The sequence below is a fragment of the Trichosurus vulpecula genome, chromosome 5 (genome assembly GCF_011100635.1).
Source record: "Trichosurus vulpecula isolate mTriVul1 chromosome 5, mTriVul1.pri, whole genome shotgun sequence".
Classification (NCBI taxonomy): Eukaryota; Metazoa; Chordata; class Mammalia; order Diprotodontia; family Phalangeridae; genus Trichosurus; species Trichosurus vulpecula.
The window spans coordinates 303,283,521-303,309,361 of NC_050577.1; the positions used below are offsets into that span (position 1 = coordinate 303,283,521).

General features: G+C 51.5%; 1 protein-coding gene across 1 annotated transcript in view; it reads left to right on the plus strand.

The window, feature by feature from the left end:
• The first annotated feature begins 1,332 nt into the window (after nt 1-1,332).
• The window catches only part of DENND6B (DENN domain containing 6B), a 29,370-nt gene continuing 4,861 nt past the window's right edge, over nt 1,333-25,841 (plus strand). Inside the window, exons 1-13 of the mRNA XM_036761697.1 lie at nt 1,333-1,416; nt 1,751-2,345; nt 12,462-12,500; nt 12,580-12,622; nt 13,860-13,975; nt 15,163-15,243; nt 16,042-16,147; nt 16,507-16,586; nt 18,304-18,366; nt 18,757-18,812; nt 24,166-24,288; nt 25,058-25,153; nt 25,543-25,637. Coding sequence (XP_036617592.1) covers nt 2,157-2,345; nt 12,462-12,500; nt 12,580-12,622; nt 13,860-13,975; nt 15,163-15,243; nt 16,042-16,147; nt 16,507-16,586; nt 18,304-18,366; nt 18,757-18,812; nt 24,166-24,288; nt 25,058-25,153; nt 25,543-25,637 — 1,087 coding nt within the window. The 5' untranslated portion in view covers nt 1,333-1,416; nt 1,751-2,156. The remainder of the gene's footprint in view (nt 1,417-1,750; nt 2,346-12,461; nt 12,501-12,579; nt 12,623-13,859; nt 13,976-15,162; nt 15,244-16,041; nt 16,148-16,506; nt 16,587-18,303; nt 18,367-18,756; nt 18,813-24,165; nt 24,289-25,057; nt 25,154-25,542; nt 25,638-25,841) is intronic.

The following is a 25,841-nucleotide window of genomic DNA, read 5'->3' on the forward strand; positions in this document are numbered from 1 at the left end:
GGTGGGCTTACTGGTTTTGGAATATAATTGCTACTATATCGAATTGAAGGTATTGGGTCTTGTTACACTTCCTCTGCCTTCTACATACTTTGTGATTCTGAACCACTCAGTCATGTTCATGGTCATCCTCAAGGTCCTGAATCTTGCCTGACTGATATAGGCAGTTCAAGAGATTATTGACTGGGATGGGCCGGAGATCTGCTTTCAGGGGCTTCGGGGTCCAGGTCCCAAGGATGTGGTCTGGAGCAATCCCATCCCCCATCACTTCAGAACAAACATCTTCAGTTTCTTCAGTGAATCTTCCTATGTCACGGACTCAAAGCCTCTGCCCACCCTGACTACTCTCACCTACTCATTCAACTCATCCATGTCTTTCCTAAACTGGGATACCCACAACTGTATAAATCTGTTCTTTGTCTGTATTTGAACAAACATCTCTGTATAAATCTTAGTTTTCTCTAGTCTGTCTGGACTCCCAACAGACCTAAAGGAGAGAGAAGAGAAGACACATTAATTAAGCACCTACTATGTGCCAATCACAGTGCTAAGTGCTTTACAACTATTATCTCATTTGATTTTCAAAACAACCGTGTGAGGAAAGTGCCAGAGGTTAAGTTGACTTGTCCAGGGTTAAGCAGCTGTTAAGCGTATCTGAGGCTGGATTTGAACTCAGGTCTTCCTGACTCCTGACCCAGCACTAGATCCTTTCCATCACCTAATACAAATGATAAAGATCATTTTGTCTTCACTGCCACACTGTAAAGACCGAATTCCAACACAGCTAGTCAGTCCATAAGCATTTATTAAGTAGCTACAATGTGCTAGGCCTAACCTGAAGTCTCCCACCCTGGGATGTGGAGTGGAAAGACTATTTACTTACAAGCCCTGGGACATGAGGAAAGATTCTTAAGGCCTCATTTACTCATCTGCAAAAGGTTGGTATAAAACAACCCAAGAATGTGGAAAGGAAAGTATTTCGAAACGCTAAAATTGACAGAATTGTGACCTTTGTGCTCCCAGAATCTCAGAGGTGAGAAGGCCCTTCCTTCCACGAGCTCCTGCCTCAACATCCCCTAGTGACCCTGCAGCTCTAGGAAGCGCGTCTGCGGCGAACAGGAGGAGTCTGGGCTCCGGCCAGGCTCAACACGCCAGCCGCCCCACCTCAATTCGAAAGTCCTTTTTACTTTGTTCCATCCCCCTCTGGGGAGCCCCGCCCCCGCTGGTTCCCAGCCCCTTCCACGTTCATCCATTCATCCACAATTTCCATTCATGCTCTTCGCTCCATGGAACGGGCCCCGCCCTTTCGGTGACGTCACGCCCCTTGTCCATGGGCCGGGTCTGGACGGCTCTTCCACCTTCCCCCGGCCATCCGGGCCATCGGGCAGCTCCCTCCCTCCCTCCCCCAGGAAGCGCTTGGTAAGTGCTTGCTGGACCGAACTCCCCTGAGCAGCTCCAGGGCCGGCCCGCCCGCAGCTGCCTTCACAGGTCCAACTAAGGGGCACCAAGTCCGGGTTTCTCTAAGCCCCCGGAAATTGTCTCCGGATATCCGGGATCCGCTCCCGCACCCCCGCCCCCTAATAAGGAGCCATCCCCCCACCCCCTCACAGACCCCTCCCCTCCCCATCGCTGACCCCACCTTTGTCCCTCACAAGCCCCTCCCCCCAACTCCCCTCCCTTCCCCAGACCCTTTCCCTCCCTTCACTGACCTTTCCCTTCCCCCTCCCCTCCCCTCCCCTCCCTTCCCTCTCAGGCTCCTAGCCGCCTCCCGCCCCGCCCCGGGCGGGGCCTCCTAGGCTGGGCCGTTACCGGAAGTGTCTTCATCTGGAAACCGGGGACGCTCTAGCCGGCAGAAGGGTGCTCTCTCTACCCCCAAGGATAGCTCCTCGCGCAGTGCGCTCCTCCGGCCGTGGGGTGGCGAGAGTGCGCTGTGAAGGGCGCCACGCCAGGCCTGGGCGAGGGGACGTCGTTCTCTATGGCTCCCTGACGCAGGCCCAGCGCAGGCTGGAGGCGGAGCCGGAGGGGGCGGTGCGGGCCGAAGCGCAGGCGCAGTGGGCTCGTAGGCGGTGCGCGCGACCCGGTCTCCATGGCAACGCCGCACGGCGGCGCCTGAGGCGGGCCCAGAGCAGTCTGAAGGAGGAGCCGGAGGCGGCCTCGGCATGGATGCGCTGTGGGGCGCTGCCCCGCGCCCGCCGCCGCGCGGCCTGGACCCCTCGGACAGCCCGGGCTCCACCCCAACCGGGACCCTTCGGCTCCGCCGCCCGCCGCTGCCCTGGGCGCGCTTCTCCGGCTGGCTCGAGTGTGTGTGCGTGGTGGCCTTCGACCTGGAGCTGGGCCAGGCCCTGGAGGTGAGGATGGCTGGGGGCGGGGCGGCGAGGAGGTGGGGGGCGGGGCTGGAGGGGGAGGGGGCTTCGGACTCGCCTCAGGGGCAGGGACCCGGCGGCCTCCGCAGCCCCCGCGCCTGTCACGGAGAAGGCGCTCAGTGAGTGTAATGAATGAAAGGCCGGAGGAGAAGGAGGGTCTGGTTTGACAGTCCGGGGGGGGGAGCGGGCAGCCCCCGCAGAGCCGCCGGGATCGCGGGGGGCAGTCCAAGCGGCGGAGGAGCCGCCTCCGGCTGCAGACAGTTGGCGGGGTGGGCTTGGCCGGGAGGGCTTGGCGGGGGTGGGCGCTGGTGGCCGGTCCGACGCCCTATTGCTCGGCCCCACGTTCCCTGGGCTAGGCTACAGCCACCGTAGGAACCGGCAGCGCTGGGCGATGGCTCAAGGTCAGACACCGGTGCCGGGCCCGCGGCCCCAGCCTGCGGACCGTGGCTCTACCACCGCGGGCTTCTGGCTCTCAGCCCGCATTCCTCGGACGGCATCCCCGGTAATGAGCCGCTTTGCTGCTCCCTGCTCGGCCTCTCCCCTTCCCGGGCGTCACCGAGCCTGCCCCAGCCTTCTGGGCAGAGCATCCCGGAGGAATCTCCAGGGGAGGATGGACAGTTAGTGACCCACACCAGTGTGATCAGACAGCATTGCCCACACCAAGGGGGAGAGGGAGATGTTGTGGGAGACAGAAAAGATGGCTTCTGCCCTGGAAACCATACGGTCTAATTGAGACAAAACCAACCATCAAGGAATGGCTGGAGACCAACAGGAGATTGCGTAATTAGCTGAGATGATCGTGTAGTTCAGGAGGGGAGGGCAGGGGAGGTGAGCAGATACTCTGAATCCCCTCAGCCGCCTCTGCCTTCTCTTGGCCTCTTCTCCATAGCTATCTTCTTGTCCTTGAGAAATTGATGTCTTACCAAGGCCTCAAGGGCGGAGCCCCTTGGAAGGGGAGGAGAGGGAATAGGCATATATGTATTGCCTAGAACTCTGTGCCAGGCACTGGAATAGGTGCTTTTTACAAAGATGATCTCATCGGATGCTCAGGACAGCCCTGTGAGCTGTGCTGTTACGATCCCAATTTTACCATTAAGGAAACTGAGACAAGCCAAGATTAAATGGCTTGCCGAGGGAGGGTCACACAAGTGTCTGTGGTCAAATTTGAACTCGGGTCTACCCAACTCCAGGCCCAGCCTTCCATCCCCAGAGCCACCAGCTGCCTCCAGAGGCATCTTGCAGATAGTAAGCTCTTGATAAATGCATGTGAACTGACCTTTCAGATAGAAACTTGAGATGATGTGGTACTGGAGAGTCTACATGCCTTCCCCTCTCCTCTGGATGTGCATATATCATACATATGCACCTGTTTACACACCGTCTCAGAATGTAGGTTTGAGAACAAGGACTGCGTTTGGTTTGGGTTTTGTTTTGTTTTTTTAGCCTTTCTTTGTATCAAGTGATAGACTAGACACAAATGATTTTTCATTGATTGAAACTGAAAGTTTCAGGTGTGTGAAGAGAACTCCTTTTGAAGACTTTCAAATCTTTTAAACTGAGGCAGAGCAAATGAAGATAAAGAGGAGTCTGTAAATCATGTCTTTGGAGGTGCAGGTGTTAAGCCTGGAAAAGTGAAGACTTGGGGATGTGATTGCTGTCAAGTGGCCTTCATTCACCTAGCATTTATTTCATGCTACTGTGTGCCAGGCACTGGGCTCGATGCTGGAACTTGTATGGTTCTGGAGGGCAGAACCCAAGACCAATGAGTAGAAATTACAGAGAGACAGATTTCAACTTAAATTAATAAGACTTTTTTTTTAATTAATAAGACTTTAAGGGGGGAAAAGACCCCATTAAAAAAAGAACAATTAAAATGTGAGTTTCCCACCTGGAGGTGTTTGAACAGAGGCCTGATGACTCTCAATAATCCTATGAAAGAATTCCTCCCTGGCAGGAGTTTGAGCACTTCCGACTCTAAAATAGCGTTGTTCAGCAAATGTAGTTGCTGGGTCACTATGGTAACTAGCAGTTTCAGCCCAGCCCCTGGTCCTTTCCGCATTAGGAGCAAAGATAACAGGGAAGGAGAAGGATCACCATGGAGGTCCTCAGAGATGGGATGGGGGAGGACGTGAGCTCTGGCTTCTCTCATCACTAATTGATGAGTCCAGATTGACTCATCTCTAAGGAAGAGGAGACTCAGAGGGGAGAGACTGAAAGGACTGATACAGATTGATGGGGAATATGACAGTTGGTAAAGACTGAGCCAGCACAGTGTGGTCGTGGGGTGAGATGAAGAAAAGTTTGAAAAAGGGGATGGGGTTGCCCTGGAGTTAAGGGAAGGCAGCTCTGGATGAACATTGATGGAGGAGAGGAGCACAGCAGGAAATGGGATGGGATGGAATGGGGATGCCCTGTTGTCAGGGGAAGGCAGCTCCAGATGACCATGGGGGTGGAGGGGAAACGACACTGGGATAATTTGTATCAGTGGCGCAGGGCACTCCGGCTGATCACCAGGGTTCAAATAAGTAGGGAGCTTGGGGCTTCATTTCTGAATGCGGTTTGGTGTGAGACAAACGTCATTTATATTGGCTACTTGCTGTGCCTAGAATGCATTCTCTCCCCATCTCTGCCTCTCAAAACCTTTGCCTAGCCCAGGGCTGCTCCCTCCAGGAAGTCTTCTCCGGTCCCTGGGGACCTCCATGGTGGTTTACACTTAAAATCTACTACTTTATAGCATTTACTGGTACGATGTTGTTTAAAACATAAAATCTTGAAATCTTAAAAAAATCAGCTGGTTTCTAAATTTGGGGCTGATTCCTCACCAGTTTCATAAGCCCCACTTTAGGGTTCTGGGATTCTTTACAAAGTACAATAGGGATTTCTGCTTCAGCCGCATCTCTTATGATTTTCCTTCACATCCTTTATGTTCTGGCAAAGCTGGACCGCCCTCCTCTGTTTCTCTTTGCTGCTACCTCCCAGAAGCTCTTGCCTCACTCCCCAGTGAAAGTGAGCTCTGTCCCCTCCTCCCTCCCTCCCCCAGCTGCCCAGAGCACTTTGTCATTAACCACAGGTCCCATTCCAGGTCCTGTTCTACCTTTTATCTTGCTTGTCAGTGTACTCCCCATTGGACTGGGCAGACAGGCTGTTTTTCATCTCTGTATTACCAATGAATGCCGAGGCACTTAATAAAAACATCTGTCCATTTGTCAAATTCAGTTTGTTTTGGACAAATAGTCTCCTTTTTGTTCTGTACCTTCCCTTTGTCCCTACCACTGCCTCAGGTTCGTTGTGGATTTGACATCCAGTACTATTAATCTGGCCTAGCTGAATTCTAAGTGCGGGCCAGGCCTGGATGTCCTCTGTCGGAAGGGTCTTAGGCAGGAGGGTACAGACGGGCTCTGAGCATTGAAAATCAAGGTCGTAAAACTCCTGCATTCTTGTTGCCTTCGCACACTTTCATTAAATCCTATGACTACCCAAATACTTCCCCTCTATGCTGTCTATCTGTAGTTTCCTTCCCTCAACCCCAAGACTCCCTGTGTATGTCCTCAGCCCTCCGAGTTCCCTTCAGTCACCTGTCTGCCCTCGCCTGGGCCTCTCAGTCCTTAGGGTAACATCCATCTAGACCAGCAGACAGATCTCCTACTATGCTAGCCATGCATGGCCGACAAAATCCATTCCAGTTCTCCATATATTGATTAGGAGTATTTCTAGTTTAAAAAAAAAAAGCCAACTAGAAAGAGTTGAGGAGTGAGGGTCAGAAGAGAACAGAAAGGGGGGAAGGTGGGACCTGGGAGCACCCCTTGTCTGGGCTGCAGGGGAGAGAGAGAGAGAATGTATATATGTGTGTGTGTGTGCGCGCGCGCGCGCGCGCGCGTGCGCGCCCTCCAGCCCTCTTTTCACTCCCGGACAATATATCTACCCCGAGCACAAGCACACGCACACACACACACACACACACCCCTTCCCAGAGTCATAGGGTCTATTTGTGCTAGTTCACAGAAGGTCCTTGGTATCTGCAGAATCCACATATATCCCAGGGAGATGGTTATTGTTCAGTCAGTGGCCTTGCTGACTAAGGGACTGCTGCCTGACCCTGGCCCAGAAATGAACAGAAAACACTGAAGAATGAAGTAGACAGCACACATCCTGCAGCAGGGCAAAGAGCAAGGAAAAGAACAGCCTGGCACTGACCTTGGCCGAGTGTCACTGGCACTCTTGAGTCCAGTGGAAAGTACATACAAGAAAATGTATTACCACACTTTTTGCCACCAACCCCCAAGGACCAGGGGACCTTTCATGTGTCCTGAGCCGCACTCTTTCCTCTGTCTTGTCTTCCCCCATTAGAATGGGAGTTCCTTGAAAGCAGGAACTGTCTGGCTTTTGTCTTTAGGGCCCCAGCACTTAGCAGGTGCTCAGCATTTAATTTGTTAAGCATTTAATAAAGGCTTTACTCCTTCTGAGATGAGGACTGGGGAAGCAGTCAGAATTTGGAATCTTGGCATCCTGACTGCTGCTTATGATCTGTGTGCCTTCAAGCAGATGCCTCCCCTTCTCAGAGCTTGAAGGGGCTTGAGGTCTCTTCCAGCTCTGGGTCTCTGATCTTCTGGCTGGTTTTCTGCCTCAGTGACAGACAAGCCTTCAAAGCCACCAGAGCCCTGACGACCTCTCGGGCTACAGTTGGAGGCCTGGGTGATGGCAGGGCCCACACTGTTCCTTCCTTTTCTGCGCACTCCTCAGCCTCTGTCACCCAAACTGGCCAAAGATGAATAAATTTCCTGTGTAACTCGTAAAGAGCTGACATGTTCTCAGCCTCCAGGGAGAGGCCAGCTTGGCTGGTTTAGAGGCAAGCATCAGAGTCCTTGCAGAGCTGCACCACCCAAGTGAAAGGGTGGCCTGGTCAGCAGAGACTTTCCTACCCCTAGACTGCTTCTGGCAGAAAGCCACCCCTGCTCTGTCTTTTCTTAGGCAAATTCCGTTTCATCTGCCTTTTTTCAGTTATCAAGCATTTGTTTTCTGTCCCTCCCATGTCCTTCCCCGACTGGAAACATTAACAACCAACCTTGTAACAAATATGCTTCATGAAACCAGTCACAGTTCTGCCTGGCCAGAGCCCCGAGTCTCATTCTGCCACTCAGTCACTCCGACAGGATGTGGGCAGCAGATGGAATCCTGGTTGCTCATTGCATCGATCAGAGTTCTGAAGTCTCCCCCAGGTGTTTGTCTTTATAATATTGGTGTTATCCTATACATTGTTCTTACCCCCTCTCCATTATTTTATGTGCTTTAGAAAAAACAAAGGAAAGAAAACTACTTAATTTTAGCCTTTAACCTTTTATCAATTGCCCTGATAAATTTGAATCAATTCCTTATACATCTTGGAAATGAGACCTTTATCAGAGATGCTTGCTGCAAAATTTTTCCCAATTAATTTCCCAAAATCCTCCTAATTCCCAATGCTTCCCTTCTAATTTTAGTCACAATGGTTTTATTTGTGCAAAACTTTTTCATTTTAAGTGACCAAAATTGTACATTTTACCTTCTATGATCTTCTCTATCTCATGCATGATTGTAACGTCTTCCCTTATCAATAGATCTGAGAGGAATTGCCTTTCTTGCTCCTCTATTTTATCATAGGACCTTTTATATCTAAGTCATGTATCCATTTCTAGCTAATCTTGGTGTATGGTGTGAGGTGTTGGTCTAAACCTAATTTCTCCCAGACTGCTTTCTGATTTTCCCAGCAATTTTTGTTGGATATGAATTAATATTCCCATTTTAGAGGTAGACAGAGGTTGCTAAGGGCTGCCCAGCTGGTAAATGAGGCCTGATTATTCATCTTGAACTTAGGTCTTCTTGACTCCAGGCAGAATTCTGTGCACTGCTCCTGGCTCTTAAACATAAAAATTCATAAATACTGATGCTCCCTCAAATTTCCTTCCCAGTCCCTCAATCTGCTCAGTTGCCATGAACACAGATGGTCACATCCTTAATCTTGGCACACCTAGTTTGGGGTTCATAAACTCCAGAATCCCATAATCAGATCATATTCTTTTGCCATCCCATCTTTCCCTGTGCCTTGGTGCCCAGCATGAGATCTCCATGCTCTCCAGCCCTCTTTTCACTAGCCAACAACATATCCATCATCTCTCAGTACACTCCTTTCCCTATCTTGACCCCTGGGTGAACTAGCTGAACTAAACACTGGACTATCTCTAACCCGTTGCCCCCTTTGTCCCGTCACCAATCACACTCTTACCAAAGCTCACACCCTCTGCCCCCAATTCCTCCTCATGTACCTCCGAACAGAACTGGAGGAAATCATTAAACAGAGCTGACTTCAGCCTACTGCAGATGGATGTTGTCTCATCTCTGCTGGGCGCTCACTGCAACAAGGCCAACATTCTCCTCCTCTCTAGTCCATCTGCTGTTCCACTCCTTGTGGCAGTGGCTCCCATGGCCACCCACCCTCCTGCCTGAGCACCTCATTTCAGACTCACTCCCAGAATTGGAGCCATTTGCCTGAGAGTTCCCATTTCTCTCCCTCATCTCACATGTAGGAGTCTTCCTTTACCTCCTGTCTCACATGAAGAAGTGGCCCTTCACCCTGCTAAGACCAGTGCCTCTACATGTACCTTGATGCCAACCCTTGTCTCCTCCTGATTGTTCCTGTTACCATCTTTGCTGTTGTCTTATCTCCTTCCACACTGCTGCCTACAGACACACCCATTTCTCTCCTGTCTTTAAAAAAAAAAACCCAGGTCTTGACTCTTGAGTCCAGCCCTGGGTGTGCTACTTCTCCAGTATGGAGAGGCAGGATATGATAGCATGACTCATTTTTAATTTTATGAGCCTTATTTTAAGAGGAGAACTACAACCAGGGCACAAAAAGGACATATAGATTCAATTACAAAATTCTCCTTAAAGAAATAAAAAACAATTTAAAGAGCTAGAGGAATATTCAGTGCTCATGGCTAGGCCGTGCCAATATAATAAAAAATGACAATCCTACCAAAGTTCATTTATACTTTCAATGCTATAACAATCAGACTACCATGGGATACTTTATAGAACCTGAAAGCATAAATTACCTAGGAAAAAGCTCCTTTTTTGGTAAAAAACTGCTGGGAAAAATGGAAAGCAGTCTGACAAAAATTAGACCAACACCCTACATCACACACTATGATACATTCTAATTGTACATGCAACTAACAGTCATTCCTCAGTAGATAAGTGGTCAAAGGATAGAAAGAAACAGGTATTACAGAAAGAACTGCAAAGTATTTACAACTACATCAAACAATGCTTCAAATCACTAATACTAAAAGAAATACAAATCAAAACTGCCCTGAGTTTTTAACACATCCTGGCAATTGTCAAAAAAGGACCAAAAAAAAGGAAAGAGATGACGACATTCAATGTGGGAGAGGTTATGGCAAGATAGGCACACTGAGTTGGTGGAGCTGTGAAATGTTACAACTATTTTGGAAAGCACTTTGGAATCATGCAAATAAAGTAACTAAAATGCCCATACCCTTTGAACCAGAGACACTGTTACAAGATGTATATACCCCCAAGGAAGCTGTCAATAGGAAAAATTCCCAGATAACATCAAAATATTTCTAGGAGCACTTTTTGTGCTATTATAAAGGAAAGAATTGGAAACAAAGTAGATGCCCATTGATTGGCAAATGACTCAGTAAATTATGGTATGTGACTATGATGGAACATTATTATGCTGTTAAAAATGTGAATGAGGAATATGGAGAAGCATAGAAAGATCTATATGAACTGATACAGAATGAAGTCGGTGAAGCCAAAAAACCAATTGTCCATAATGACTACAGCAACGTAAGTGGGGAAAAAATGACGCACCAAAAAACCACAGTAAATGTAACAAAAATTGTCTTATTTTATTTTTTCCTCAATTATATATATAAACAAAAATTTTTAACATTTTTAAACTTTTAGTTCTGTATTCTCTCCCTCCTTGAGAAGGCAAGCACTTTGATTATACATGTGCAGTTGTGCAAAACATTTCCTTATTAGTCATGTTGCAAGAGAAAATGCAGACCAAAAACCCCAAAATAATAAAATAAAAAAGTCTACTTCAGCTTGCATTCAGACTCCCTCAGTTCTTCCTCTGCAGGTGGATAGCATTTTCCATCATAAGTCCTTCAGAATTGTCTTGGATCTTTGTTTTGCTGAGAATAGCTAGGTCATTCACAGTTCATCTTTGTACAATATTGCTGTTACTGTGTATTGTAGCAAAATTATAACGGTCCAGCAGGACTAGACCCAGAATGAAGACAGCTAAGAAGACACCCCCACCTCACCCCTTGGTGGAGGGGAGAGGCTCCCGGGGGTTGCACACAGCACATGTTTTTCTACTTTTTCAGTGTATTCATTAGTTGCTCCGACTTTTTTTCCTCTTTTTTTTCCTTTTTTTTGTCTTTAAAAAATACTATTATATGAGATGACTCTTTGGGAAGGCAAAGGGAGGGATACTCAGAATAACTGATCATGTAAGAAACAGGAGATATCAATAAAAATTTACTTAAAAACAAAAACAAAGTTAGAGATCCTGTCAATATCATGGAACCAAATTAAAATGCAATTGGGAAATGTTCAACATTTAAAACAAATAAAAATGTAAGACAATGTAAATAAATGTTAATTCGTGGTTTTCCAAGTCAGTGCAGGGATGTTTCTACCACTGACGTAGAGTATAATTTGATACTTCTTTGATACGTATTTAACATACTAACCGTTTCCAGATGTGTCTAGATTCTTACGTTGAGATATAATTCTAAATTGGAAATTTTAAGGTCCATTCCATGGCATTCACCACCTTGGATAAGTTGAGTACCCTTGCACCAAACACCACTAGTAAAGAGGCCTTATCATAATCATCACAATGACATCACATTTATATGACAGTCTAAGGTCTGAAAAGTGCTTTGCATGCATCATTTTACCACAAAAACAAATGAGTAAATTTTCCTTACCAAAAAAAAAGGCAGGGGAGAGGGGATGTCACATTTGAAACCTTCACAGTGGAGGCAGGTGGCAGGACCCATTTGTGGGAGTATGTGTATCCTATAACACCCAAGTCTTGTCCTCTGATCAGCTCCTTCATCCTGTCTTGGTGCCCTTGAAAGCAAGATGACCTCCCCTTGTGTCCTCCCATTTGCTCTTGGGGCCATCCCCACAATACGACACATGGGCCTTTCTCGTCCTCTTCATCTTTAGTTCACATTCCTTTGCCCAGTCCTCATGTGGGCCTTTCAGTGTCTGCCAACCGTTGCCCTTCCCAGCTGCCCCCCAATCACGCTGCAGAGGCAGAGGCAGAGGCAGGGGCAGGGGCAGGAGGGGCTTGAGCAGAAACCTCATCCTTCCTCTCTTTATTTTGGAAGCAGGATTGCCATGTTCACTTTGGGACAGCCTCCAGAACGATTCCAGGCAGTTTAAGGAAAGCTGATTTGCTAAGTCAGCAAACTCCTCATTCCCTCCAGCTGGGCTCTCAAATCCTCTGCTCACCTGAAACACCTGTAGCCCATCATTGCTGGGAAAACTTCCTTTTCTCTTTGCTTTGCCTGTCTCATTAAAAACTAATTGTAAAAGAAGGCCTTCCTGCAGCCCTGGCCCTGGTGTCAGAATCCCAATTCAGGCTTTTTTGACTGCCTTGGGGCTTTGGGTGTTATTTATTTTCCCATTTTGTGTGCCTCAGTTTCCCCCTCTCACATTCGAGGATGATGCCGCTCAGCTGTATCCTAGCCCAGCGAGTATGCTGGCTTTTAACTGAGCTCATCAGTCTGACAATTGTCCCTGTCTTTATGGAGAAGAAAGCCCCAGGGCAGCCTGGAGTTGTCAGTGTGGCAGCTTTGTTCGCCATGAGGATCTCAGGCTAATTCTACTGTAATAATGGACATGGAAGGGAGGGAATAGAGAAGCCTGGGCTTCCTCATGTTGTTAACAGAGCTGAGTGCTGTTTGGTGTCTCCCTTCCTCTCCGAGACGGACCAGTAAATGCATCCCTCCTTACCGAGCGTTCTCGGGAGACCCTGATACAACTTGCTGTTCTGTTTGTTTCCTTCCACAGCTGGTGTACCCTTATGACTCCATGCTGACAGAGAAGGAGGTAGGTGTCCTGTACCCTTGGCAGGGCCCTTCACACAGCAACAGCCTGCAGTTTCATTGTGTTTTCCTGTCTGTTACAGAAAACCAGCATCTGCTACTTGTCTTTTCCTGACTCCTACTCAGGTAGGCAACTCTGCTTCCCTGGCTTGTCAGAATTAGGAAGGAAGGCCCAGGGCACACAGCAGGGAACAGAGTGTGGGCCGAGGTGCCCATATCATAGCATAGGGACGCACCTCCCCCAGTGTGTCAGGGTGCTGTGTGTGTATCTTCTGAGATGACAGTGCAGAGGATGCACCATGATGGCCAGGATGGTCCTAGTTCTCGTGTTTGAGCTAGTTTACTTTTTACACGGGTTTTCTCCACTACAGCCCTGGGAGGCCTATCCCTGTGTCACAGGCCCCAAGCCTCTGTTTGTATGTGGCAGGGCACTTGGCTCACTAGTACATGCATGCTCAGACATCATGGCTGGGATCGAGAAGGGCAGGGCCTGGCCCTGCTTCCTTGTCCTGCTCCTGGGGGGCAGACAGGCAGACAGCCTCCCCCACACCCCATGGCTTTGCACCTCTGTACCAAGGAAGGCACTGCTGCCCCAGGCACCACAGGCCACAGCTATAACTTCTCAGGGAGGAAACACTTGAGCCTGTCATCTGGAGCGGACTTTCTGGTGTCCCCAGGCTGCTGACTGCGCCTGGATGGAAGCTTCAGGGACCTGGGGCCTGACACAGTGTCCTTATGATGCCAGAGGCCATGATGGGAATCCTCTGTTTTAGGAGGATGTTTTCAGAAAAGGTCTGAGAGAGCAGAGAGGGATCTGAGTAGGGGCCAGAGGAGCAGTCACAGGGAGGAAGGAAGGTGACCTTGGAATCTTCCTTTGTGGCAAGGCAGAGAAAGACACTGTTAAGTTTCTCCTCGTGGCTTAAGCCTCTTGGCTTTTCCTGGAACCCCTCAGATTCATGGTGGTCATGTGATCTTTGGCCCTCAGCCTCGGGCCCCTTCTTGAATTCCTTATCAGGCTTCTTCACTGAACGCAGGGCTGCTTTGCAGGCTCAGGAAGGGGACTTTCCTTGTCCTGGTTTTTTTTGCACAGACAGGGTGCCAGGGCTGCAGAGGTCAAGGCCTGGCACAGGTCACTCATTTCCTAAGCTTGAAAACAAGTTTTCCCCTTGCTCAGGACTCCTCCCCAGGGCCCCTGGGGGTTCAAGCTCTCAGCGAGGCATACAGAACGGCTGGAACTACCCTCGAACCACTGGGCGTTGTTGCTGTGCTTCCTCTCTGCCAGCACAGGTGCTGCGCCCTGGAGGCTCAGCACCAGGGCCACCCATATGCCTTGGGTAACTGGCTCAGGCCTTGCTTCTTTCAGGCTGCCTTGGGGACACCCAGTTTAGCTTCCGGATGCGTCAGTCTGGGGGACAGAGGAGCCCCCACTCTCTCGATGACGAAGATGGCTATAACAGAGGGGCTCCTGTCACCCTGCAGGTGAGTGAGCCGCTCCTGGCTGGGACCTCTCCGAGGACCATAGCAGGATGGGGGGGTGGGGTCCAGCCTCTGTCCCCTGGCTCCTACAGATATCACGGGGCAGACCTCCCCACAGACACTTAATGCAGTAGGAGGAGGTGGGCCACACGATTTCTTAAGGGGCATGACATGTCTACAGAATAGCATTCCAGTACTTAGAAGGTCTCCTTGCTATGGGAGCTCTGGCCACATTGCAGATCCCACTCTTGGCCCACATGGACTAGGAGACATGTGTCTTTTCTGAGCAGCTGGGGCTGTGGGCCCTCAGCTGGACTGGTCTGGGAGCTGCAGACACAGACCTGTTTGTTGCTGGCCTGTCTCAAAGCCTTTCTGGCCACACGTTAGGCTCCCCTCCACACACCGAGCCAAGGCCTCAGAACAGGAAGGAGCAGGTTGTGGTCAGACTGAGGGCCTGGGCCCTCAGCAGTCCAAGGATTGTTCCATCCTACTGAGGGCAGAGGCTCTTCATTCTGCCTGCTTCCCCCATACCTGGGAGGTTTGCTCGGCCCAGGAGGAGCTCTGGGCCCTGGGACCCCAAGGCACCTGCTTCCAGGCTCTGGGGACACTTCTGCTTGGCCTACCACCATGCGAGCTTCCCCTGGCCCTCCTGAGGGCTTGGGAAGCAAACCTCAGTGGAGCTGCCTCTCCCCTTCTCTTCCTCTCCCCTTCTCTTCCTCTCCCCTTCTCTTCCTCTGCTCATCCTGATCACCGCCTGGGCTTGGTCTGACTCTTAACAAAAAGGCAAATTCCAAGTCCCCATTGTTTCATTCATTCAGCAAGAACTTACATCCTTGGAGGGAGGTGGGGGTGGGAGTGGTGTAAAGTTTGTGGAAGGCAGAAGGTGAAGAAGGCAGGTGGTCCCTGCCCTCCTGTGGCTTCCCACTAAGTAGGGATGCATCAGTCTTCATGCTAAGCCCAGCCGCCATTAATTTTCTTGGCAGGTTTGTCCGGTCTCTGTTTGGTCTTCCTCTCTATGTCTCAGAGCCTACGAGTTGCTGTGGGGAAGGGGTGAGGAGATGCCTTAACCATGGTCGTTGTCTCTGGGGCCTTTCCCCGTTGGCAGAGAGGGCAGCAGACGGGGGGCTGGTGGGCAGGAAGAGAATGGCTCTGGCCTGGGATGTTGCCTGATGGCTACCTGTCTTTGACAGAGAGAGGCTGCCCACTTCTTTGGCTACGTGTACTTCAGGCAGGTGAAAGACAGTGCTGTGAAGAGAGGCTACTTCCAGAAGGTAAGACCAGGTACCCCAGGGAGGGCCTCGAGCTCTGCTAGCAGCCTCTCCCAGACCAGTACCCCAGCTGTTTGCAGTCCCCTTTCACCTCCTTGCCCACCAACAGCTCAAGCGTGATGACAGGTCCAGTCAGGGGAATTTGAGGAGCCTGCTGGCTCATGCTGTGGGGTTCTCTGAAATCATGCTTTAGAAGTCACAGCCAGTTGTGGTAGTGGGCGCTCCAGTGTGCAGCACCAGGGCAGGATTAGGGGCAGAGGAGACCACCAGTCCAGGGCACAGACCACATTGTTTGTCCATTTCCTCCATCACTCCCAGCTTTTTCTTTCCATAATTGTCCCACGTGAGGGTCATGGCATTAGTGGCTTCTCCCATTTCAGATACAGCCCCCCACCAGGATGGGGCTTTGAGGGGGCCCAGCCCAGAATGCACAATGGCCCCATCTATGGCTAGCAGCCACCAGACCACAGGATTTCAGACCTAGAACTGGAAGACCTGATTGATCCTTAGTCCAACCCTTCATGTTACAGAGGAGAGAAACTTGAGGTCCAGGCATGTTTGAAGCAGGCTCGAATCTAGGTCTTCTTGACTTCAGGTCGGGAGCTCTGCCCACTGTCCCCCGCTGCTTCTCTAGGGCAGGATGGCGCACATGTTGCCGACCGTGGGCAGTGCTATGCCCTATAGTTTGGGTTCTAGTTTTTAAGGAAAGTGGGAAGGGAGAAGGACAGTGATGTAAAAGCAGGAGGCGTCCACGAAGAAGTCCCTTTAGCCACTAACCTTCCTCCCTTGACTCCCTTGTAGTCACTGGTGCTGGTGTCCCGCCTGCCCTATGTGAATTTGTTCCAGTCGCTGCTGAACCTCATTGCTCCTGAGTACTTTGAAAAGCTGGTTCCATGCTTGGAAGCGGGTGAGCCCACACATGTCTTGAGCAGGCCTCACCAGCAGTCAGGGGGTCAGGAGGGCACATTCATGGTGGGTGGAGGGAGGTGCCCTGGGTGCTAGACCCATAGGCTCCTCTACGGGCTCATGGTCTTAAAAAAGCCCCCTCTGTGGTGCCATGAGATGAGGCCTAGGGCTTCTCTCTTAGTGAGTGAGTGCTCCTGTGGTGCCCAGAGCTCTGACCGGCCATGAGCCAGTCAGTTAAGAGCCCAGGCAGTTTAGTGCAGGCTCTCCAGATGCCTATCGTTGGCATGAGTGGTGCTCAGGTCTTGGGAAGGCCTGGCTGCTTGGGTCCACTCCTAACTCTGCCTTGATGTATGTTGGCAGTGTGCAACGAGATCGACCAGTGGCCGCCCCCAGTGCCAGGACAGACTCTGAATCTACCAGTGATGGGAGTCGTCATACAGGTAACGATGAGCTGGACATGAGCCAGGACCACTGTAGCACGCCTAGGCCTTAGGAAGGGAGCAGAAGGCCCTCATGCTGCCCTTGTGGTCCTGCTGAGTGCTCAGAGTGCTAGGTGGACGAGGAGCCCATAGACTAGTGCTTGTGGACCAAACCCAGACAAAAACGGATCCTGCAAGTCCAGTGTTGGCTTAGAGAACCATGTATTCACATCGCCAGTGCTCTGTTGGATTATTCATTTGGCGAACTCTTTCCCAATTCCAATTTAATCTGGTTTGAGCGATGCCTCTGGCATAGCATGAGGTCTTTAGGGGAGGGCCCAGGGATTCAGTGTTGTCGACCATTTGGGTAAGATGTTTAGGACTGTTTATTGGATTTGTGAATAATAGCGAGCAGTATTTATATGAGATCTAAGATCCTCAAGTACTTTCACATGCAATCCTTATAAGAACCCTAGGTGGGGGTGGTCCCACTTCACCAGTCGGATATCGGGCCCAGAGACGTTGGGCTTTGCCCACAGTCACACGACTAGTCAGTGGCAGAGGCAGAGTCTAAGCCCACTAACAATAATAGCTCGCGTTGATGTAAACATAAGGTTTGCAGAGCCCCTTACAAACATTATTTAGTTTTATCTTCACAAGAACCCTAGGAGGTCAGTGCTGTTATTATCTCCACTTCACAGATGAGGAAACACAGGCAGGCAGAAGCTACATGAGGTCAGTGTTTGAGGCCACCATGCTGATTCATACCTGGGAGGATGGTCTAAGCCCCTCCACGACAGATTAGATTCCAGAAATGAATTACCAGGTGGCAGTGGGAATCTCCAGTGATTCCTACAGTTAGGTCTAAAAAGTAAAATCCCCAAGTCCTCAAATCCGGGGAGCTTTGGTCATACGAGTTCCTGTGAACAATCCTGGGAGGTTTAGGTAACACAAGTTCCTCATGAGTCAGTGCGATGGCCAAAAAGGCTGGTGTGACAGTGGAGAAAAGGTCAGCCTCGGGGTCAGAAGACCTGAATTCGGGTCCCTAGTCTGACAGTAATGCCTGTGGGACCCAGACAAGCCACCCTCTGGGTGACCCAGGAAAGTCAGACTCGCCCTTCCCCCATAATGAGCACAATGCCTGCTGGAAATGCTGGTCGGGTGGTGTGCAATCTGCACTGGTGGAGGGAGTTTCCTCATTGAGAGTTCCCTATGCCAGTGCAAACTAGGGAGAGGAGAGTCCCGCTGGGCTGTGGCTTGGCTGGTGACACGAGGAAACCTGCCTGGCCCGAGCACACAACCAAGATGACCAAGGAAAGTTACAGGAAGGCATGTTGAGGTGTAGCCTATGAGGAGACTTTCTAATAGTTGGAGTTGTCCAAAAAGTCACTGCCTTGTAAAGCTCAAGTCTCTCCATTCCAAGTGTCCAAGCCAAGGCTGGATGACCCCTCAGGGGGCAGGGGCTTTGACTAGATGACCTCTAAGTGCCCCTCCCACTCTAGACTTCTGTTCAAGTCTGAACTGGCTGGCTGGCTGGCCCACCCCAGGACAGCTGAGGAGTTGCCCATTCCTCCATGGAGCAGGCCTGAGCTGAGCAAAGACCGGGCTTGGGCCAACAAGGAGTCTACTGCCTGACTGCTGTGGTCACAGCGGCAATGATGATGTAGAGCTGGGTTTGAGGAGGGCTGGCCTCTGTTGGCCCACGTAACTGCTCTAATCCTAACCCTGACCCTTCCAGGTACGGATCCCGTCCCGTGTAGACAAGTTAGAGTCAAGCCCTGTAAAGCAATTTAACCAGGAGGTAAGAGGCCCCATGTGGGCTATTTTCCTCTTCCTTTGGTCCTGTCTCCAGGGCCATGGACTTCTCATGTCCTTGTGTGCGTACACATACACAACACACAAACAGTAGCCTCATCCCCCAGCTCCTTCCAGAGCTGTGTGTAGAACTTAGATCTTGAGGGTATTGCTCTTCATGCCCCATCTGCTCATCTGGCCCTGGCTGCCACCTGGAGCTGCGGTCCCCACTTTCTGCCCCTTGGCCAGGTACTTGCCGCTCTTCCTGGCTAGGCTCTAGAGAGCAGGATGAGGAAGGGAGAGCTGGTCCCCCAGCTGAGGCTGGCTGGGCCTCACTGGAGCACGTGTCAGTCCTGGGGTTAATGCCAACTCTCACAGTTTTTATTCTCCCATCCAGAACCTGCTCCCTGCTCCATTGGTTCTCTCCAGTGTTAATGAGCTGGATCTTTTCAGGTAAGAGTTCAGAACATGGATCACCTGTGTAAGTGTTCCCTAAGCCGGTGTTCATCTGCATGGTACCTGCTGTGTGAGGGAGGTGGATGGGCTAGAGGGGACTGCAATCATGGCTCCTTTACTCAGGTAGCTGACAGCCTAATGAGGGAGGGGCATAGCACACCACCAGAGTGCTCAGAATTGGGGGAAGATAGCTTTGGATGTGGGCCTGGAAGGGTAGATGTGACCCTCGTTGGCAGGAATGTGAAGAGATCGTTTTCTAGATGATGCAAAAGCCGTGAGCAAGACAGGGCACTGGGAAAGCCCAAAGTATGCCAGGGCAGCTAGGCATGTAGTCACAGTTAGCTGTCACGTTTGGTTTGGCACTACAGCAGCTGGGGAGAAGGATTGCTGGGAGGGCTGAGCTAAGCAGGGTAATTTGTATTCCCATAGATAGAATGAAGCCACAGGAAAAGTCTGAGCAGAGCAGTCACAAATGCAAGCCGGGCACTAGGCAGATTAGTCTTGGAGAAGTGAATTGGGTGGGTTGGGGAGGGGGAGGTAAGAAGGAAGGAGTAGCTGAAGTGTGGCAATGACCCTGGGAACGGAGAGGAAAGGGCTGAGTCAGGCAGACTGGGCAGCAGGTTGGACAGGGATGTGTGAGGGCAGGACTCTGTGTCTAGCTCCATGAGAGACTCTGGAGAGGTTAGTGAGGAGGGGCCTGCATTTAGAGGGAAGGGGACAAGTGTCAGACAGGTCAGGAAGGAGGGGTGGGAGGTGGGGCCATGGTGAGAAAGCCAAACTGCCTATCCACCTCTCGTTTGTCATCCAAAGAGAAGGGTCTTTGCAGGGAAAAGAGTTTACTATCAGGGACCAGATATCTCCCCAATATAAGTGAGAAGTTGGTTGGGCAGCCTCTGGCCACAACACTCCCTGTGTTCAGATCCCCAGATCCACATGAAATACACCTGGGGTCACTGGGAGAACTGGCAAATGGAGTCCTTGCTGGGCTGCTCCAGTGACCTCAGAGAGATGGGACTGGTGAAGGGCAAACCGACCAACTCTGTCTAGATTCATCTAGAACTTGACTTTCCTTTCCCATAAAATTCTAGAATCTACCTTGTTGTTAAGGAGAGTTTTGGGGAGCCCTGTGAAAGGGAAACAGGGACCAATCCCAAAAGCCATCCGGCTTCATCAAGAACAGGCCATGTCAGACTTTCCTCCTTCCTTCCTTTGATAAGAGGATTGGGCAGCTTGGATGAGGGTGATGCTGTAGCCACCTGAGATTTGTTCCTGTTTGACTTGGGAAAGACTGGAGTTCATCAAGAGTACAGTCCAGACCCACAAAGCAGCGAGGAATGGGTTCACGTCAGCCAGGAGGCAGGCCTCTGGCAGAATGCAGAGGGATCATCGTTGGCCGTGACCCATCCAGCCCTTTTCCCTGAGTATGGATGAAGGCCCCAACAGGAGAAGCTTCGAGCTGGGAGAGATGTCAGGCACTCTGGATAGCAGAGCCTAGGTCCAACACCACAGGCCAGATCCAGTGAGATGACATTCAGTAGGGAGAACCATAAAGCTCTCTGCTTGGGCTCAGAACATCCCCTGCATAGGTGCAGGCTGGGGGAAAGATCTGGGGTCAGAGAGGCCTTAAAACTCAGTATAAGCCTCTGGTCTTAAGGTGGTAGCCCCTGAGGAGCCAGCACTCCCAGACGAGGTGCTGCCTTGAAGGAAGGGAGGTGAAACTGTCAGGTGGTCCGGCCACTCCACTTTAGGAAAGACTTCCACACACACTGGGGTGTGTCCAGAAGGTGACCAGGATAGTGAGAGAATTGGAGAAGATGCTGTTCAATTAACCCATAGACCAGAAGCTGGGCTTCTCCAGGCTCCCAGAGGAGACCAATTTAAGGAGATTCTCCCAAAATCTCTGGCTTATTTCTGTCCCACACACATACCCTCGCTCCCCCTACCCCAGATTTCCCTCTGAACCATCAGAATTTGGCTGAGGTTTGGGTTTCACCACACAATGAAAGGCCTCAGCCCCACCTCAAGCATCCGGCTTGTGATCTGCCAAATGGAGGCAGGCTTTATTTAACCTGACAGAAAGTGCATTAACTTGTACCTGGGCATGTAAATCATCAGACCATCTCTTCCCCTTCTCAGCAGGGCCCTCCTCTGCCAGAGACCACCCCATTGTGTTCTGTATTTAGCATGTAACCCTCATCTTAACCCCCACATACACAAGGGGAAAGCATTGAGGATTTCCAGACCCCTTTTGTTGGTGCTGGTGTGCAAGGCTGAGGCCGGGCTGGCTCCTCCGCACCCTGTGACCATCCTTAGCACCTGCTCAACCCAGAGACTTCTCCTTTGTTGGGTTGCTGTGTCTGCTTCCAGCATGTGCTTCCTGAGCTCCCCTCAGGCCAGAGCATTCCTTGGCATTCCACCGTGGCCCCTGTCAGCTCTGGTTCCCAAGAGGGGGCCACAAAGATGATGTGAGGGCTTCCCCTTGAATGTCCCTGCGTGCCCCCTCTTTCTTCTATCAGGTTCTCTGCTTCTGGTCCAAGGGTGTACAAACTGGTGGCTCACTCTTTCTCTGTGTGTGGTGTTAAAGGGGGAGGAGTGGTATCAGTGGTATCCAGGCCAGAGAAGTTGCCCTCAATCGGAGCCAATGTGGTGAAGTCTGAGAAGTGCACTAAAGCTTTCCTTACCAGCTCTTCCAGTGGTTTGTTGCCTACACAAGGGTCATTTGAAGGGACTGATTGATGGCGGAGAGGCAGATGTCAGCTGGAGGTCAGGAAAAGCATCCCAGCAATTAGTGATTCGGAAGTGGACTGAACTGCCTCACTTTTGTTCTCAAGGGTTTGCGCCTTCCTGGAGGTTTTCAGGCAGATGCTGGGGGCCCCCTAGTCTGGCAGGCTCTAATGGAAGGTTGGGCTGCATAGCCCCAAGGTCTCTTCCCACTGAGATTCTCTGTGAAATGCAATTGTTTAGCCTGGAGAAGAGAGGACTCCAGGGGCCAGGGGAACTGCCTTCAGGTATTGGAGAAGAGGGACACACTTTACGGTTTGACCCCAGAGGCAGAACTGGGTGGAGGGAATGGAAGCAAGGCAGATTTAGTGTGGATGCCAGGGAAGGCTTCCCCATGGTGAGAGCCTGGACAGTAAGTACGGTCAGTGTCAAGGGCCTTCTGCTTCAAAGAGAGCTGGGGGATGGAGTAGTAGGGATTCCTGGTCAAGTAGGATCTTTGAGGGGGCCCTTCCCCCCAGTAGATCCCAGGGATTGTGGGTTGACCCTTGGGAGAGAAGTTGTGATCATGGGGATCAGAAGACCACCCGCCTCCCAGGGTGGGATCCTGTTGGTAAAGCACTTTAGAAATGTCAAAAGGAGCCACTGCCACCATCATGGGAGGAGGTGGTGCTATCAGGTGCTCACCAGTCCTTAGGGAAGATGTTCATTAGTGATCAGACGGAGGAAGAGGAGACCAAAGGAGGGCCCAATGAGAAGAGATACGAAAATATGCCCCCCTCTCATTGGAGAAGTGGGGGACTGGGCACTAGGGGAGAAGGGTGTCTTGTCTGGTGTCAAAAGCCATTCATGGCAATGGCTTTGGTTGAATTTTTAAAAAAGATCTTTGGTACAAAGGAAGGCTTTTATTTTGAGCGTACAAAGGCAGGGGCTTATATCTGGAAATCCCTAGGATGTAAAAACAAAGGTGCCCATGAAACCCAAACAATAAATTGCAGTCATCAGACCAGTAGGACAGCAGTTTCCTGAAGGTAATGTCAATGAGTGGGATCAGATGCTGTAGAGGTCAGAGGCCAAAGAGAGAGAGGCCTTCTCAGACTTGGCAACGAGGGGGTCAGGAGTGACCTTGCAGAGAGCAGCATGAGCAGCTTGGGGGAGCCTCTGAGTGGTGAGGACACTGCGGGTATGGTCCAAAGCAAAGGCCACAGGGAAGGATCAGCTATCAGGAGCAAAGACTTTTGGACTTGGGCTGGGCCACAAAGGATGCAAAAGATGTGCAGAGGCCCAGAGGAAGGGGTGGTGACCTCCATGAGTAGTGCCTGCTGGCCATGCTCATCACCTTCCCCTCTCCCTTGGCAGGGAGGAGTCTCCTGGGAAATCCTCAATCCAGGACACTAGTTTAGCTGAGAGAGGAGGGACCAGTGTTGGGGGAGGGGGGAGAAGGGGCTGTCCCTGGGCCTGTCTCCTGGACCAGGGGGCTGAGAGGTGGGACTCTGCCAATGGTAGCTGATGAGAATCTAAGCTCCAGCAGTTCAGATGGTGATGTTAGCTGTCACCTCCCCTGCCTCCTATCCAAGTCCTCAATGCTGCAGTCCCTGCTTCTCCTCTGAGAGGAGACAGATGGTTCCCTCCATTTCACAACTGGACACACCAAGCTTCCCACCAACAGTCCAGGCAGTAGGGCTTCAGGAGGCTTGGATGCTGGTCCCGGGGCCCCACCTGAGGCAGCTGCTTTATTTTGGTGTGGTCTTTCCTCTCCCCACATTCAGGCCTGGGAAGTCTGGCTTCTTTTTATGAGGGAAAAACGATTTTATTGTATCCTTCCTTTCTTGCTTCATGGGGGAGTAGGCCAAAGAGTGTGGAAGAGAACCAGCCAGCAGAGAGAGCACAGATAGGTCATTTCTGCTCCAAATGCTCCATGTCTGAGCCCTCATGCCTTTGGCAGCCCATGGAACAGATCTGCATGAGCACAGTCTCAGCACAACCACCCTTGAGACACAGTGGGCCTGAGGGGTCAATAGGCTGCCTGTGAGGACCCCAGGGAGCCAACCCAGCAAAAAGCTTCAAGCCTCAGGGTGGCCTCCTGAGGAGGAGAGGCCTAGACTCCAGCACAAGCTCAACATAGGTCAAGGATTCTTCACCTTTGGGTGCCCTGCACCCCGTGGGCAGTCAGTCTGAAGAAACCCACCCATGCCACATGAGAAGCATATTTGTAAAAGCTCAAAATAAAATCTATAGGATTACAGTGGAAATAATTACATTCAAATAGTCATCGTGATGTTAAGAACTACTGAAATAAAAGAAGCATCATCCTATAGTAGAACGAGGCGCTGGGGTCACGTCCCACATCCATCTTTTCAGCTGTGGCCCTCCATGTGGAGAGCAGTGCCCATCACTCATGCCCTCCCCTGCCCCAAGCAGCAGCTTTGCCCGTAAGAAGCCAAGGGGGGATGATGGATGGGGTTTTGGACTCCCCAGACCTTGTGAGTCCATTGTCCTGAGCTGGAGAAAGCCAGAGGGCAGGGGAAGCGTTTCGGAGGCAGGCCAGCTTGGTGGGAGTGTGTCCGGGAGCTGTGTGGTCAGGCCTTGCCTGCCTGGCTGCTGACCCCTCTCTGCCGGCTCTTGCTGACAGGTGTTTCCAGCCTGTGCTGATTCACATCCAGCTGCTGTGGGAGCTGATGCTCCTGGGGGAGCCCCTTGTAGTCATGGCACCATCTCCAACCATCTCATCAGAGATGGTGCTGGCTCTGACCAGGTAGGTGGCACCCTGAGATTAGGGTTGGTAGGCCTGGCCGGGCCCCCAGAGTGCCAGGACTCACTCTAGGACCGTAGTTGGACCTGGCCTCTCTTTCCCTTGCCTTGGTGTTGGGTGGGGGGATGGTGCAGGGGGCTGCCTCTTCACTCTCTGAGCCTTAGTGTCCTTATCTCTAAAATGGAGTTAATTCTGGCACCTACTCCACATCATAGCGGTGGGTTGTGGGGAATGCCCTTTGGAAATGGCCTGTGAGTGCTCTCCTCCATGTTGGGACAGCCTCCGTACAGGGCCATGCCAGTGGCTGAGAGGAGCCCAGAGAGCGGGCTTCTGACCTAAGCCAGGCCTGGTGACTCGCCCACATAGGCCTTGCTTTGTTGACCTCTGAGGTCACCACCCACTCCAAGCTCTGTGAATTCTGCTGTCACTTGACTTGTATTGACCAGGGTGGGTTATGCTGAAGACTACACCCTGGGTTTGAGCCCAGCTAGCTTCCTCTAAGGTCCTTTCCAGCACTGCCATCCCTTCTCAGTGGCCTGTGCTGTACCTGGCTCAGCTCCCCTGGCAGCCTACAGTATGTACCATAGGCTGGCCATGTCGAGAAACACCCATCCAGGCCTCTGCCGGCCTGGCCACAGAAACCCTGACAGGACCCCCTGGTCCCTGGAGAGGTCAGGCGCTGGTTTCCCTGAGTCTCAGACCTCTGAGGGCTGGATCTAGGGCCCCGGCCCGGTGGCCTGGCCTGATGGCTGACAGGGCCTTCTCATTGTAGCTGTCTGACTCCCCTCAAGTTCTGCTGTGACTACCGACCCTACTTTACCATCCATGACAGTGAGTTCAAGGAATACACTACCCGGACCCAGGCCCCGTGAGTGTCCCCCTCCCTCCGCCCAACCCTCTACCCTCCAGCCCCTCGGCCCTGGGCCTCCTGAGTGCCCCCTCTGCCCTCCAGCCCCTCGGCCCCGGACCCCCTGAGTGCCCCCCTCTGCCCTCCAGCTCCTCAGCCCTGGGCCTCCTGAGTGCCCCCCTCTACCCTCCAGCCCCTTGGCCCCGGACTCCTGAGTGCCCCCCTCTGCCCTCCAGCTGCTGGCCCCCTGAGTGCCCACCTCTACCCTCCAGCCCTTCGGCCCCAGGGTGACACTCGGTGGTAGGACAAGGCCATCATAGGTTTACGCTGTCCCTCCTTTCTCTTCAGCCTCATCTTCCCTTATTCGCTCCTTTCCTCTCTCTGTCACTCTGTGTCTTCTTTTTCTCTAGACCCAATGTTGTCCTGGGAGTCACAAATCCTTTCTTTATCAAAACACTTCAGCATTGGCCACACATCCTCAGGATTGGCGAGCTCAAAATGTCAGGTGAGGCTCAGGACAGAGGCTCCAGTGAGTGCCCCAGGCCTCCAGCTGTGAACAGAGGGGACAAGGCAGGTGTGCTCAGGAGTTGTCCTCTCGCAGAACTAGAAGGAGATAAGGGTCTGAGGACCGTCATCAACTCAGCCCAGAGTAAGGCTGGATCTTACTTCTCAGCGACTGTGTGTTCGGGGGCAGTGGGGAAAGGGGAGG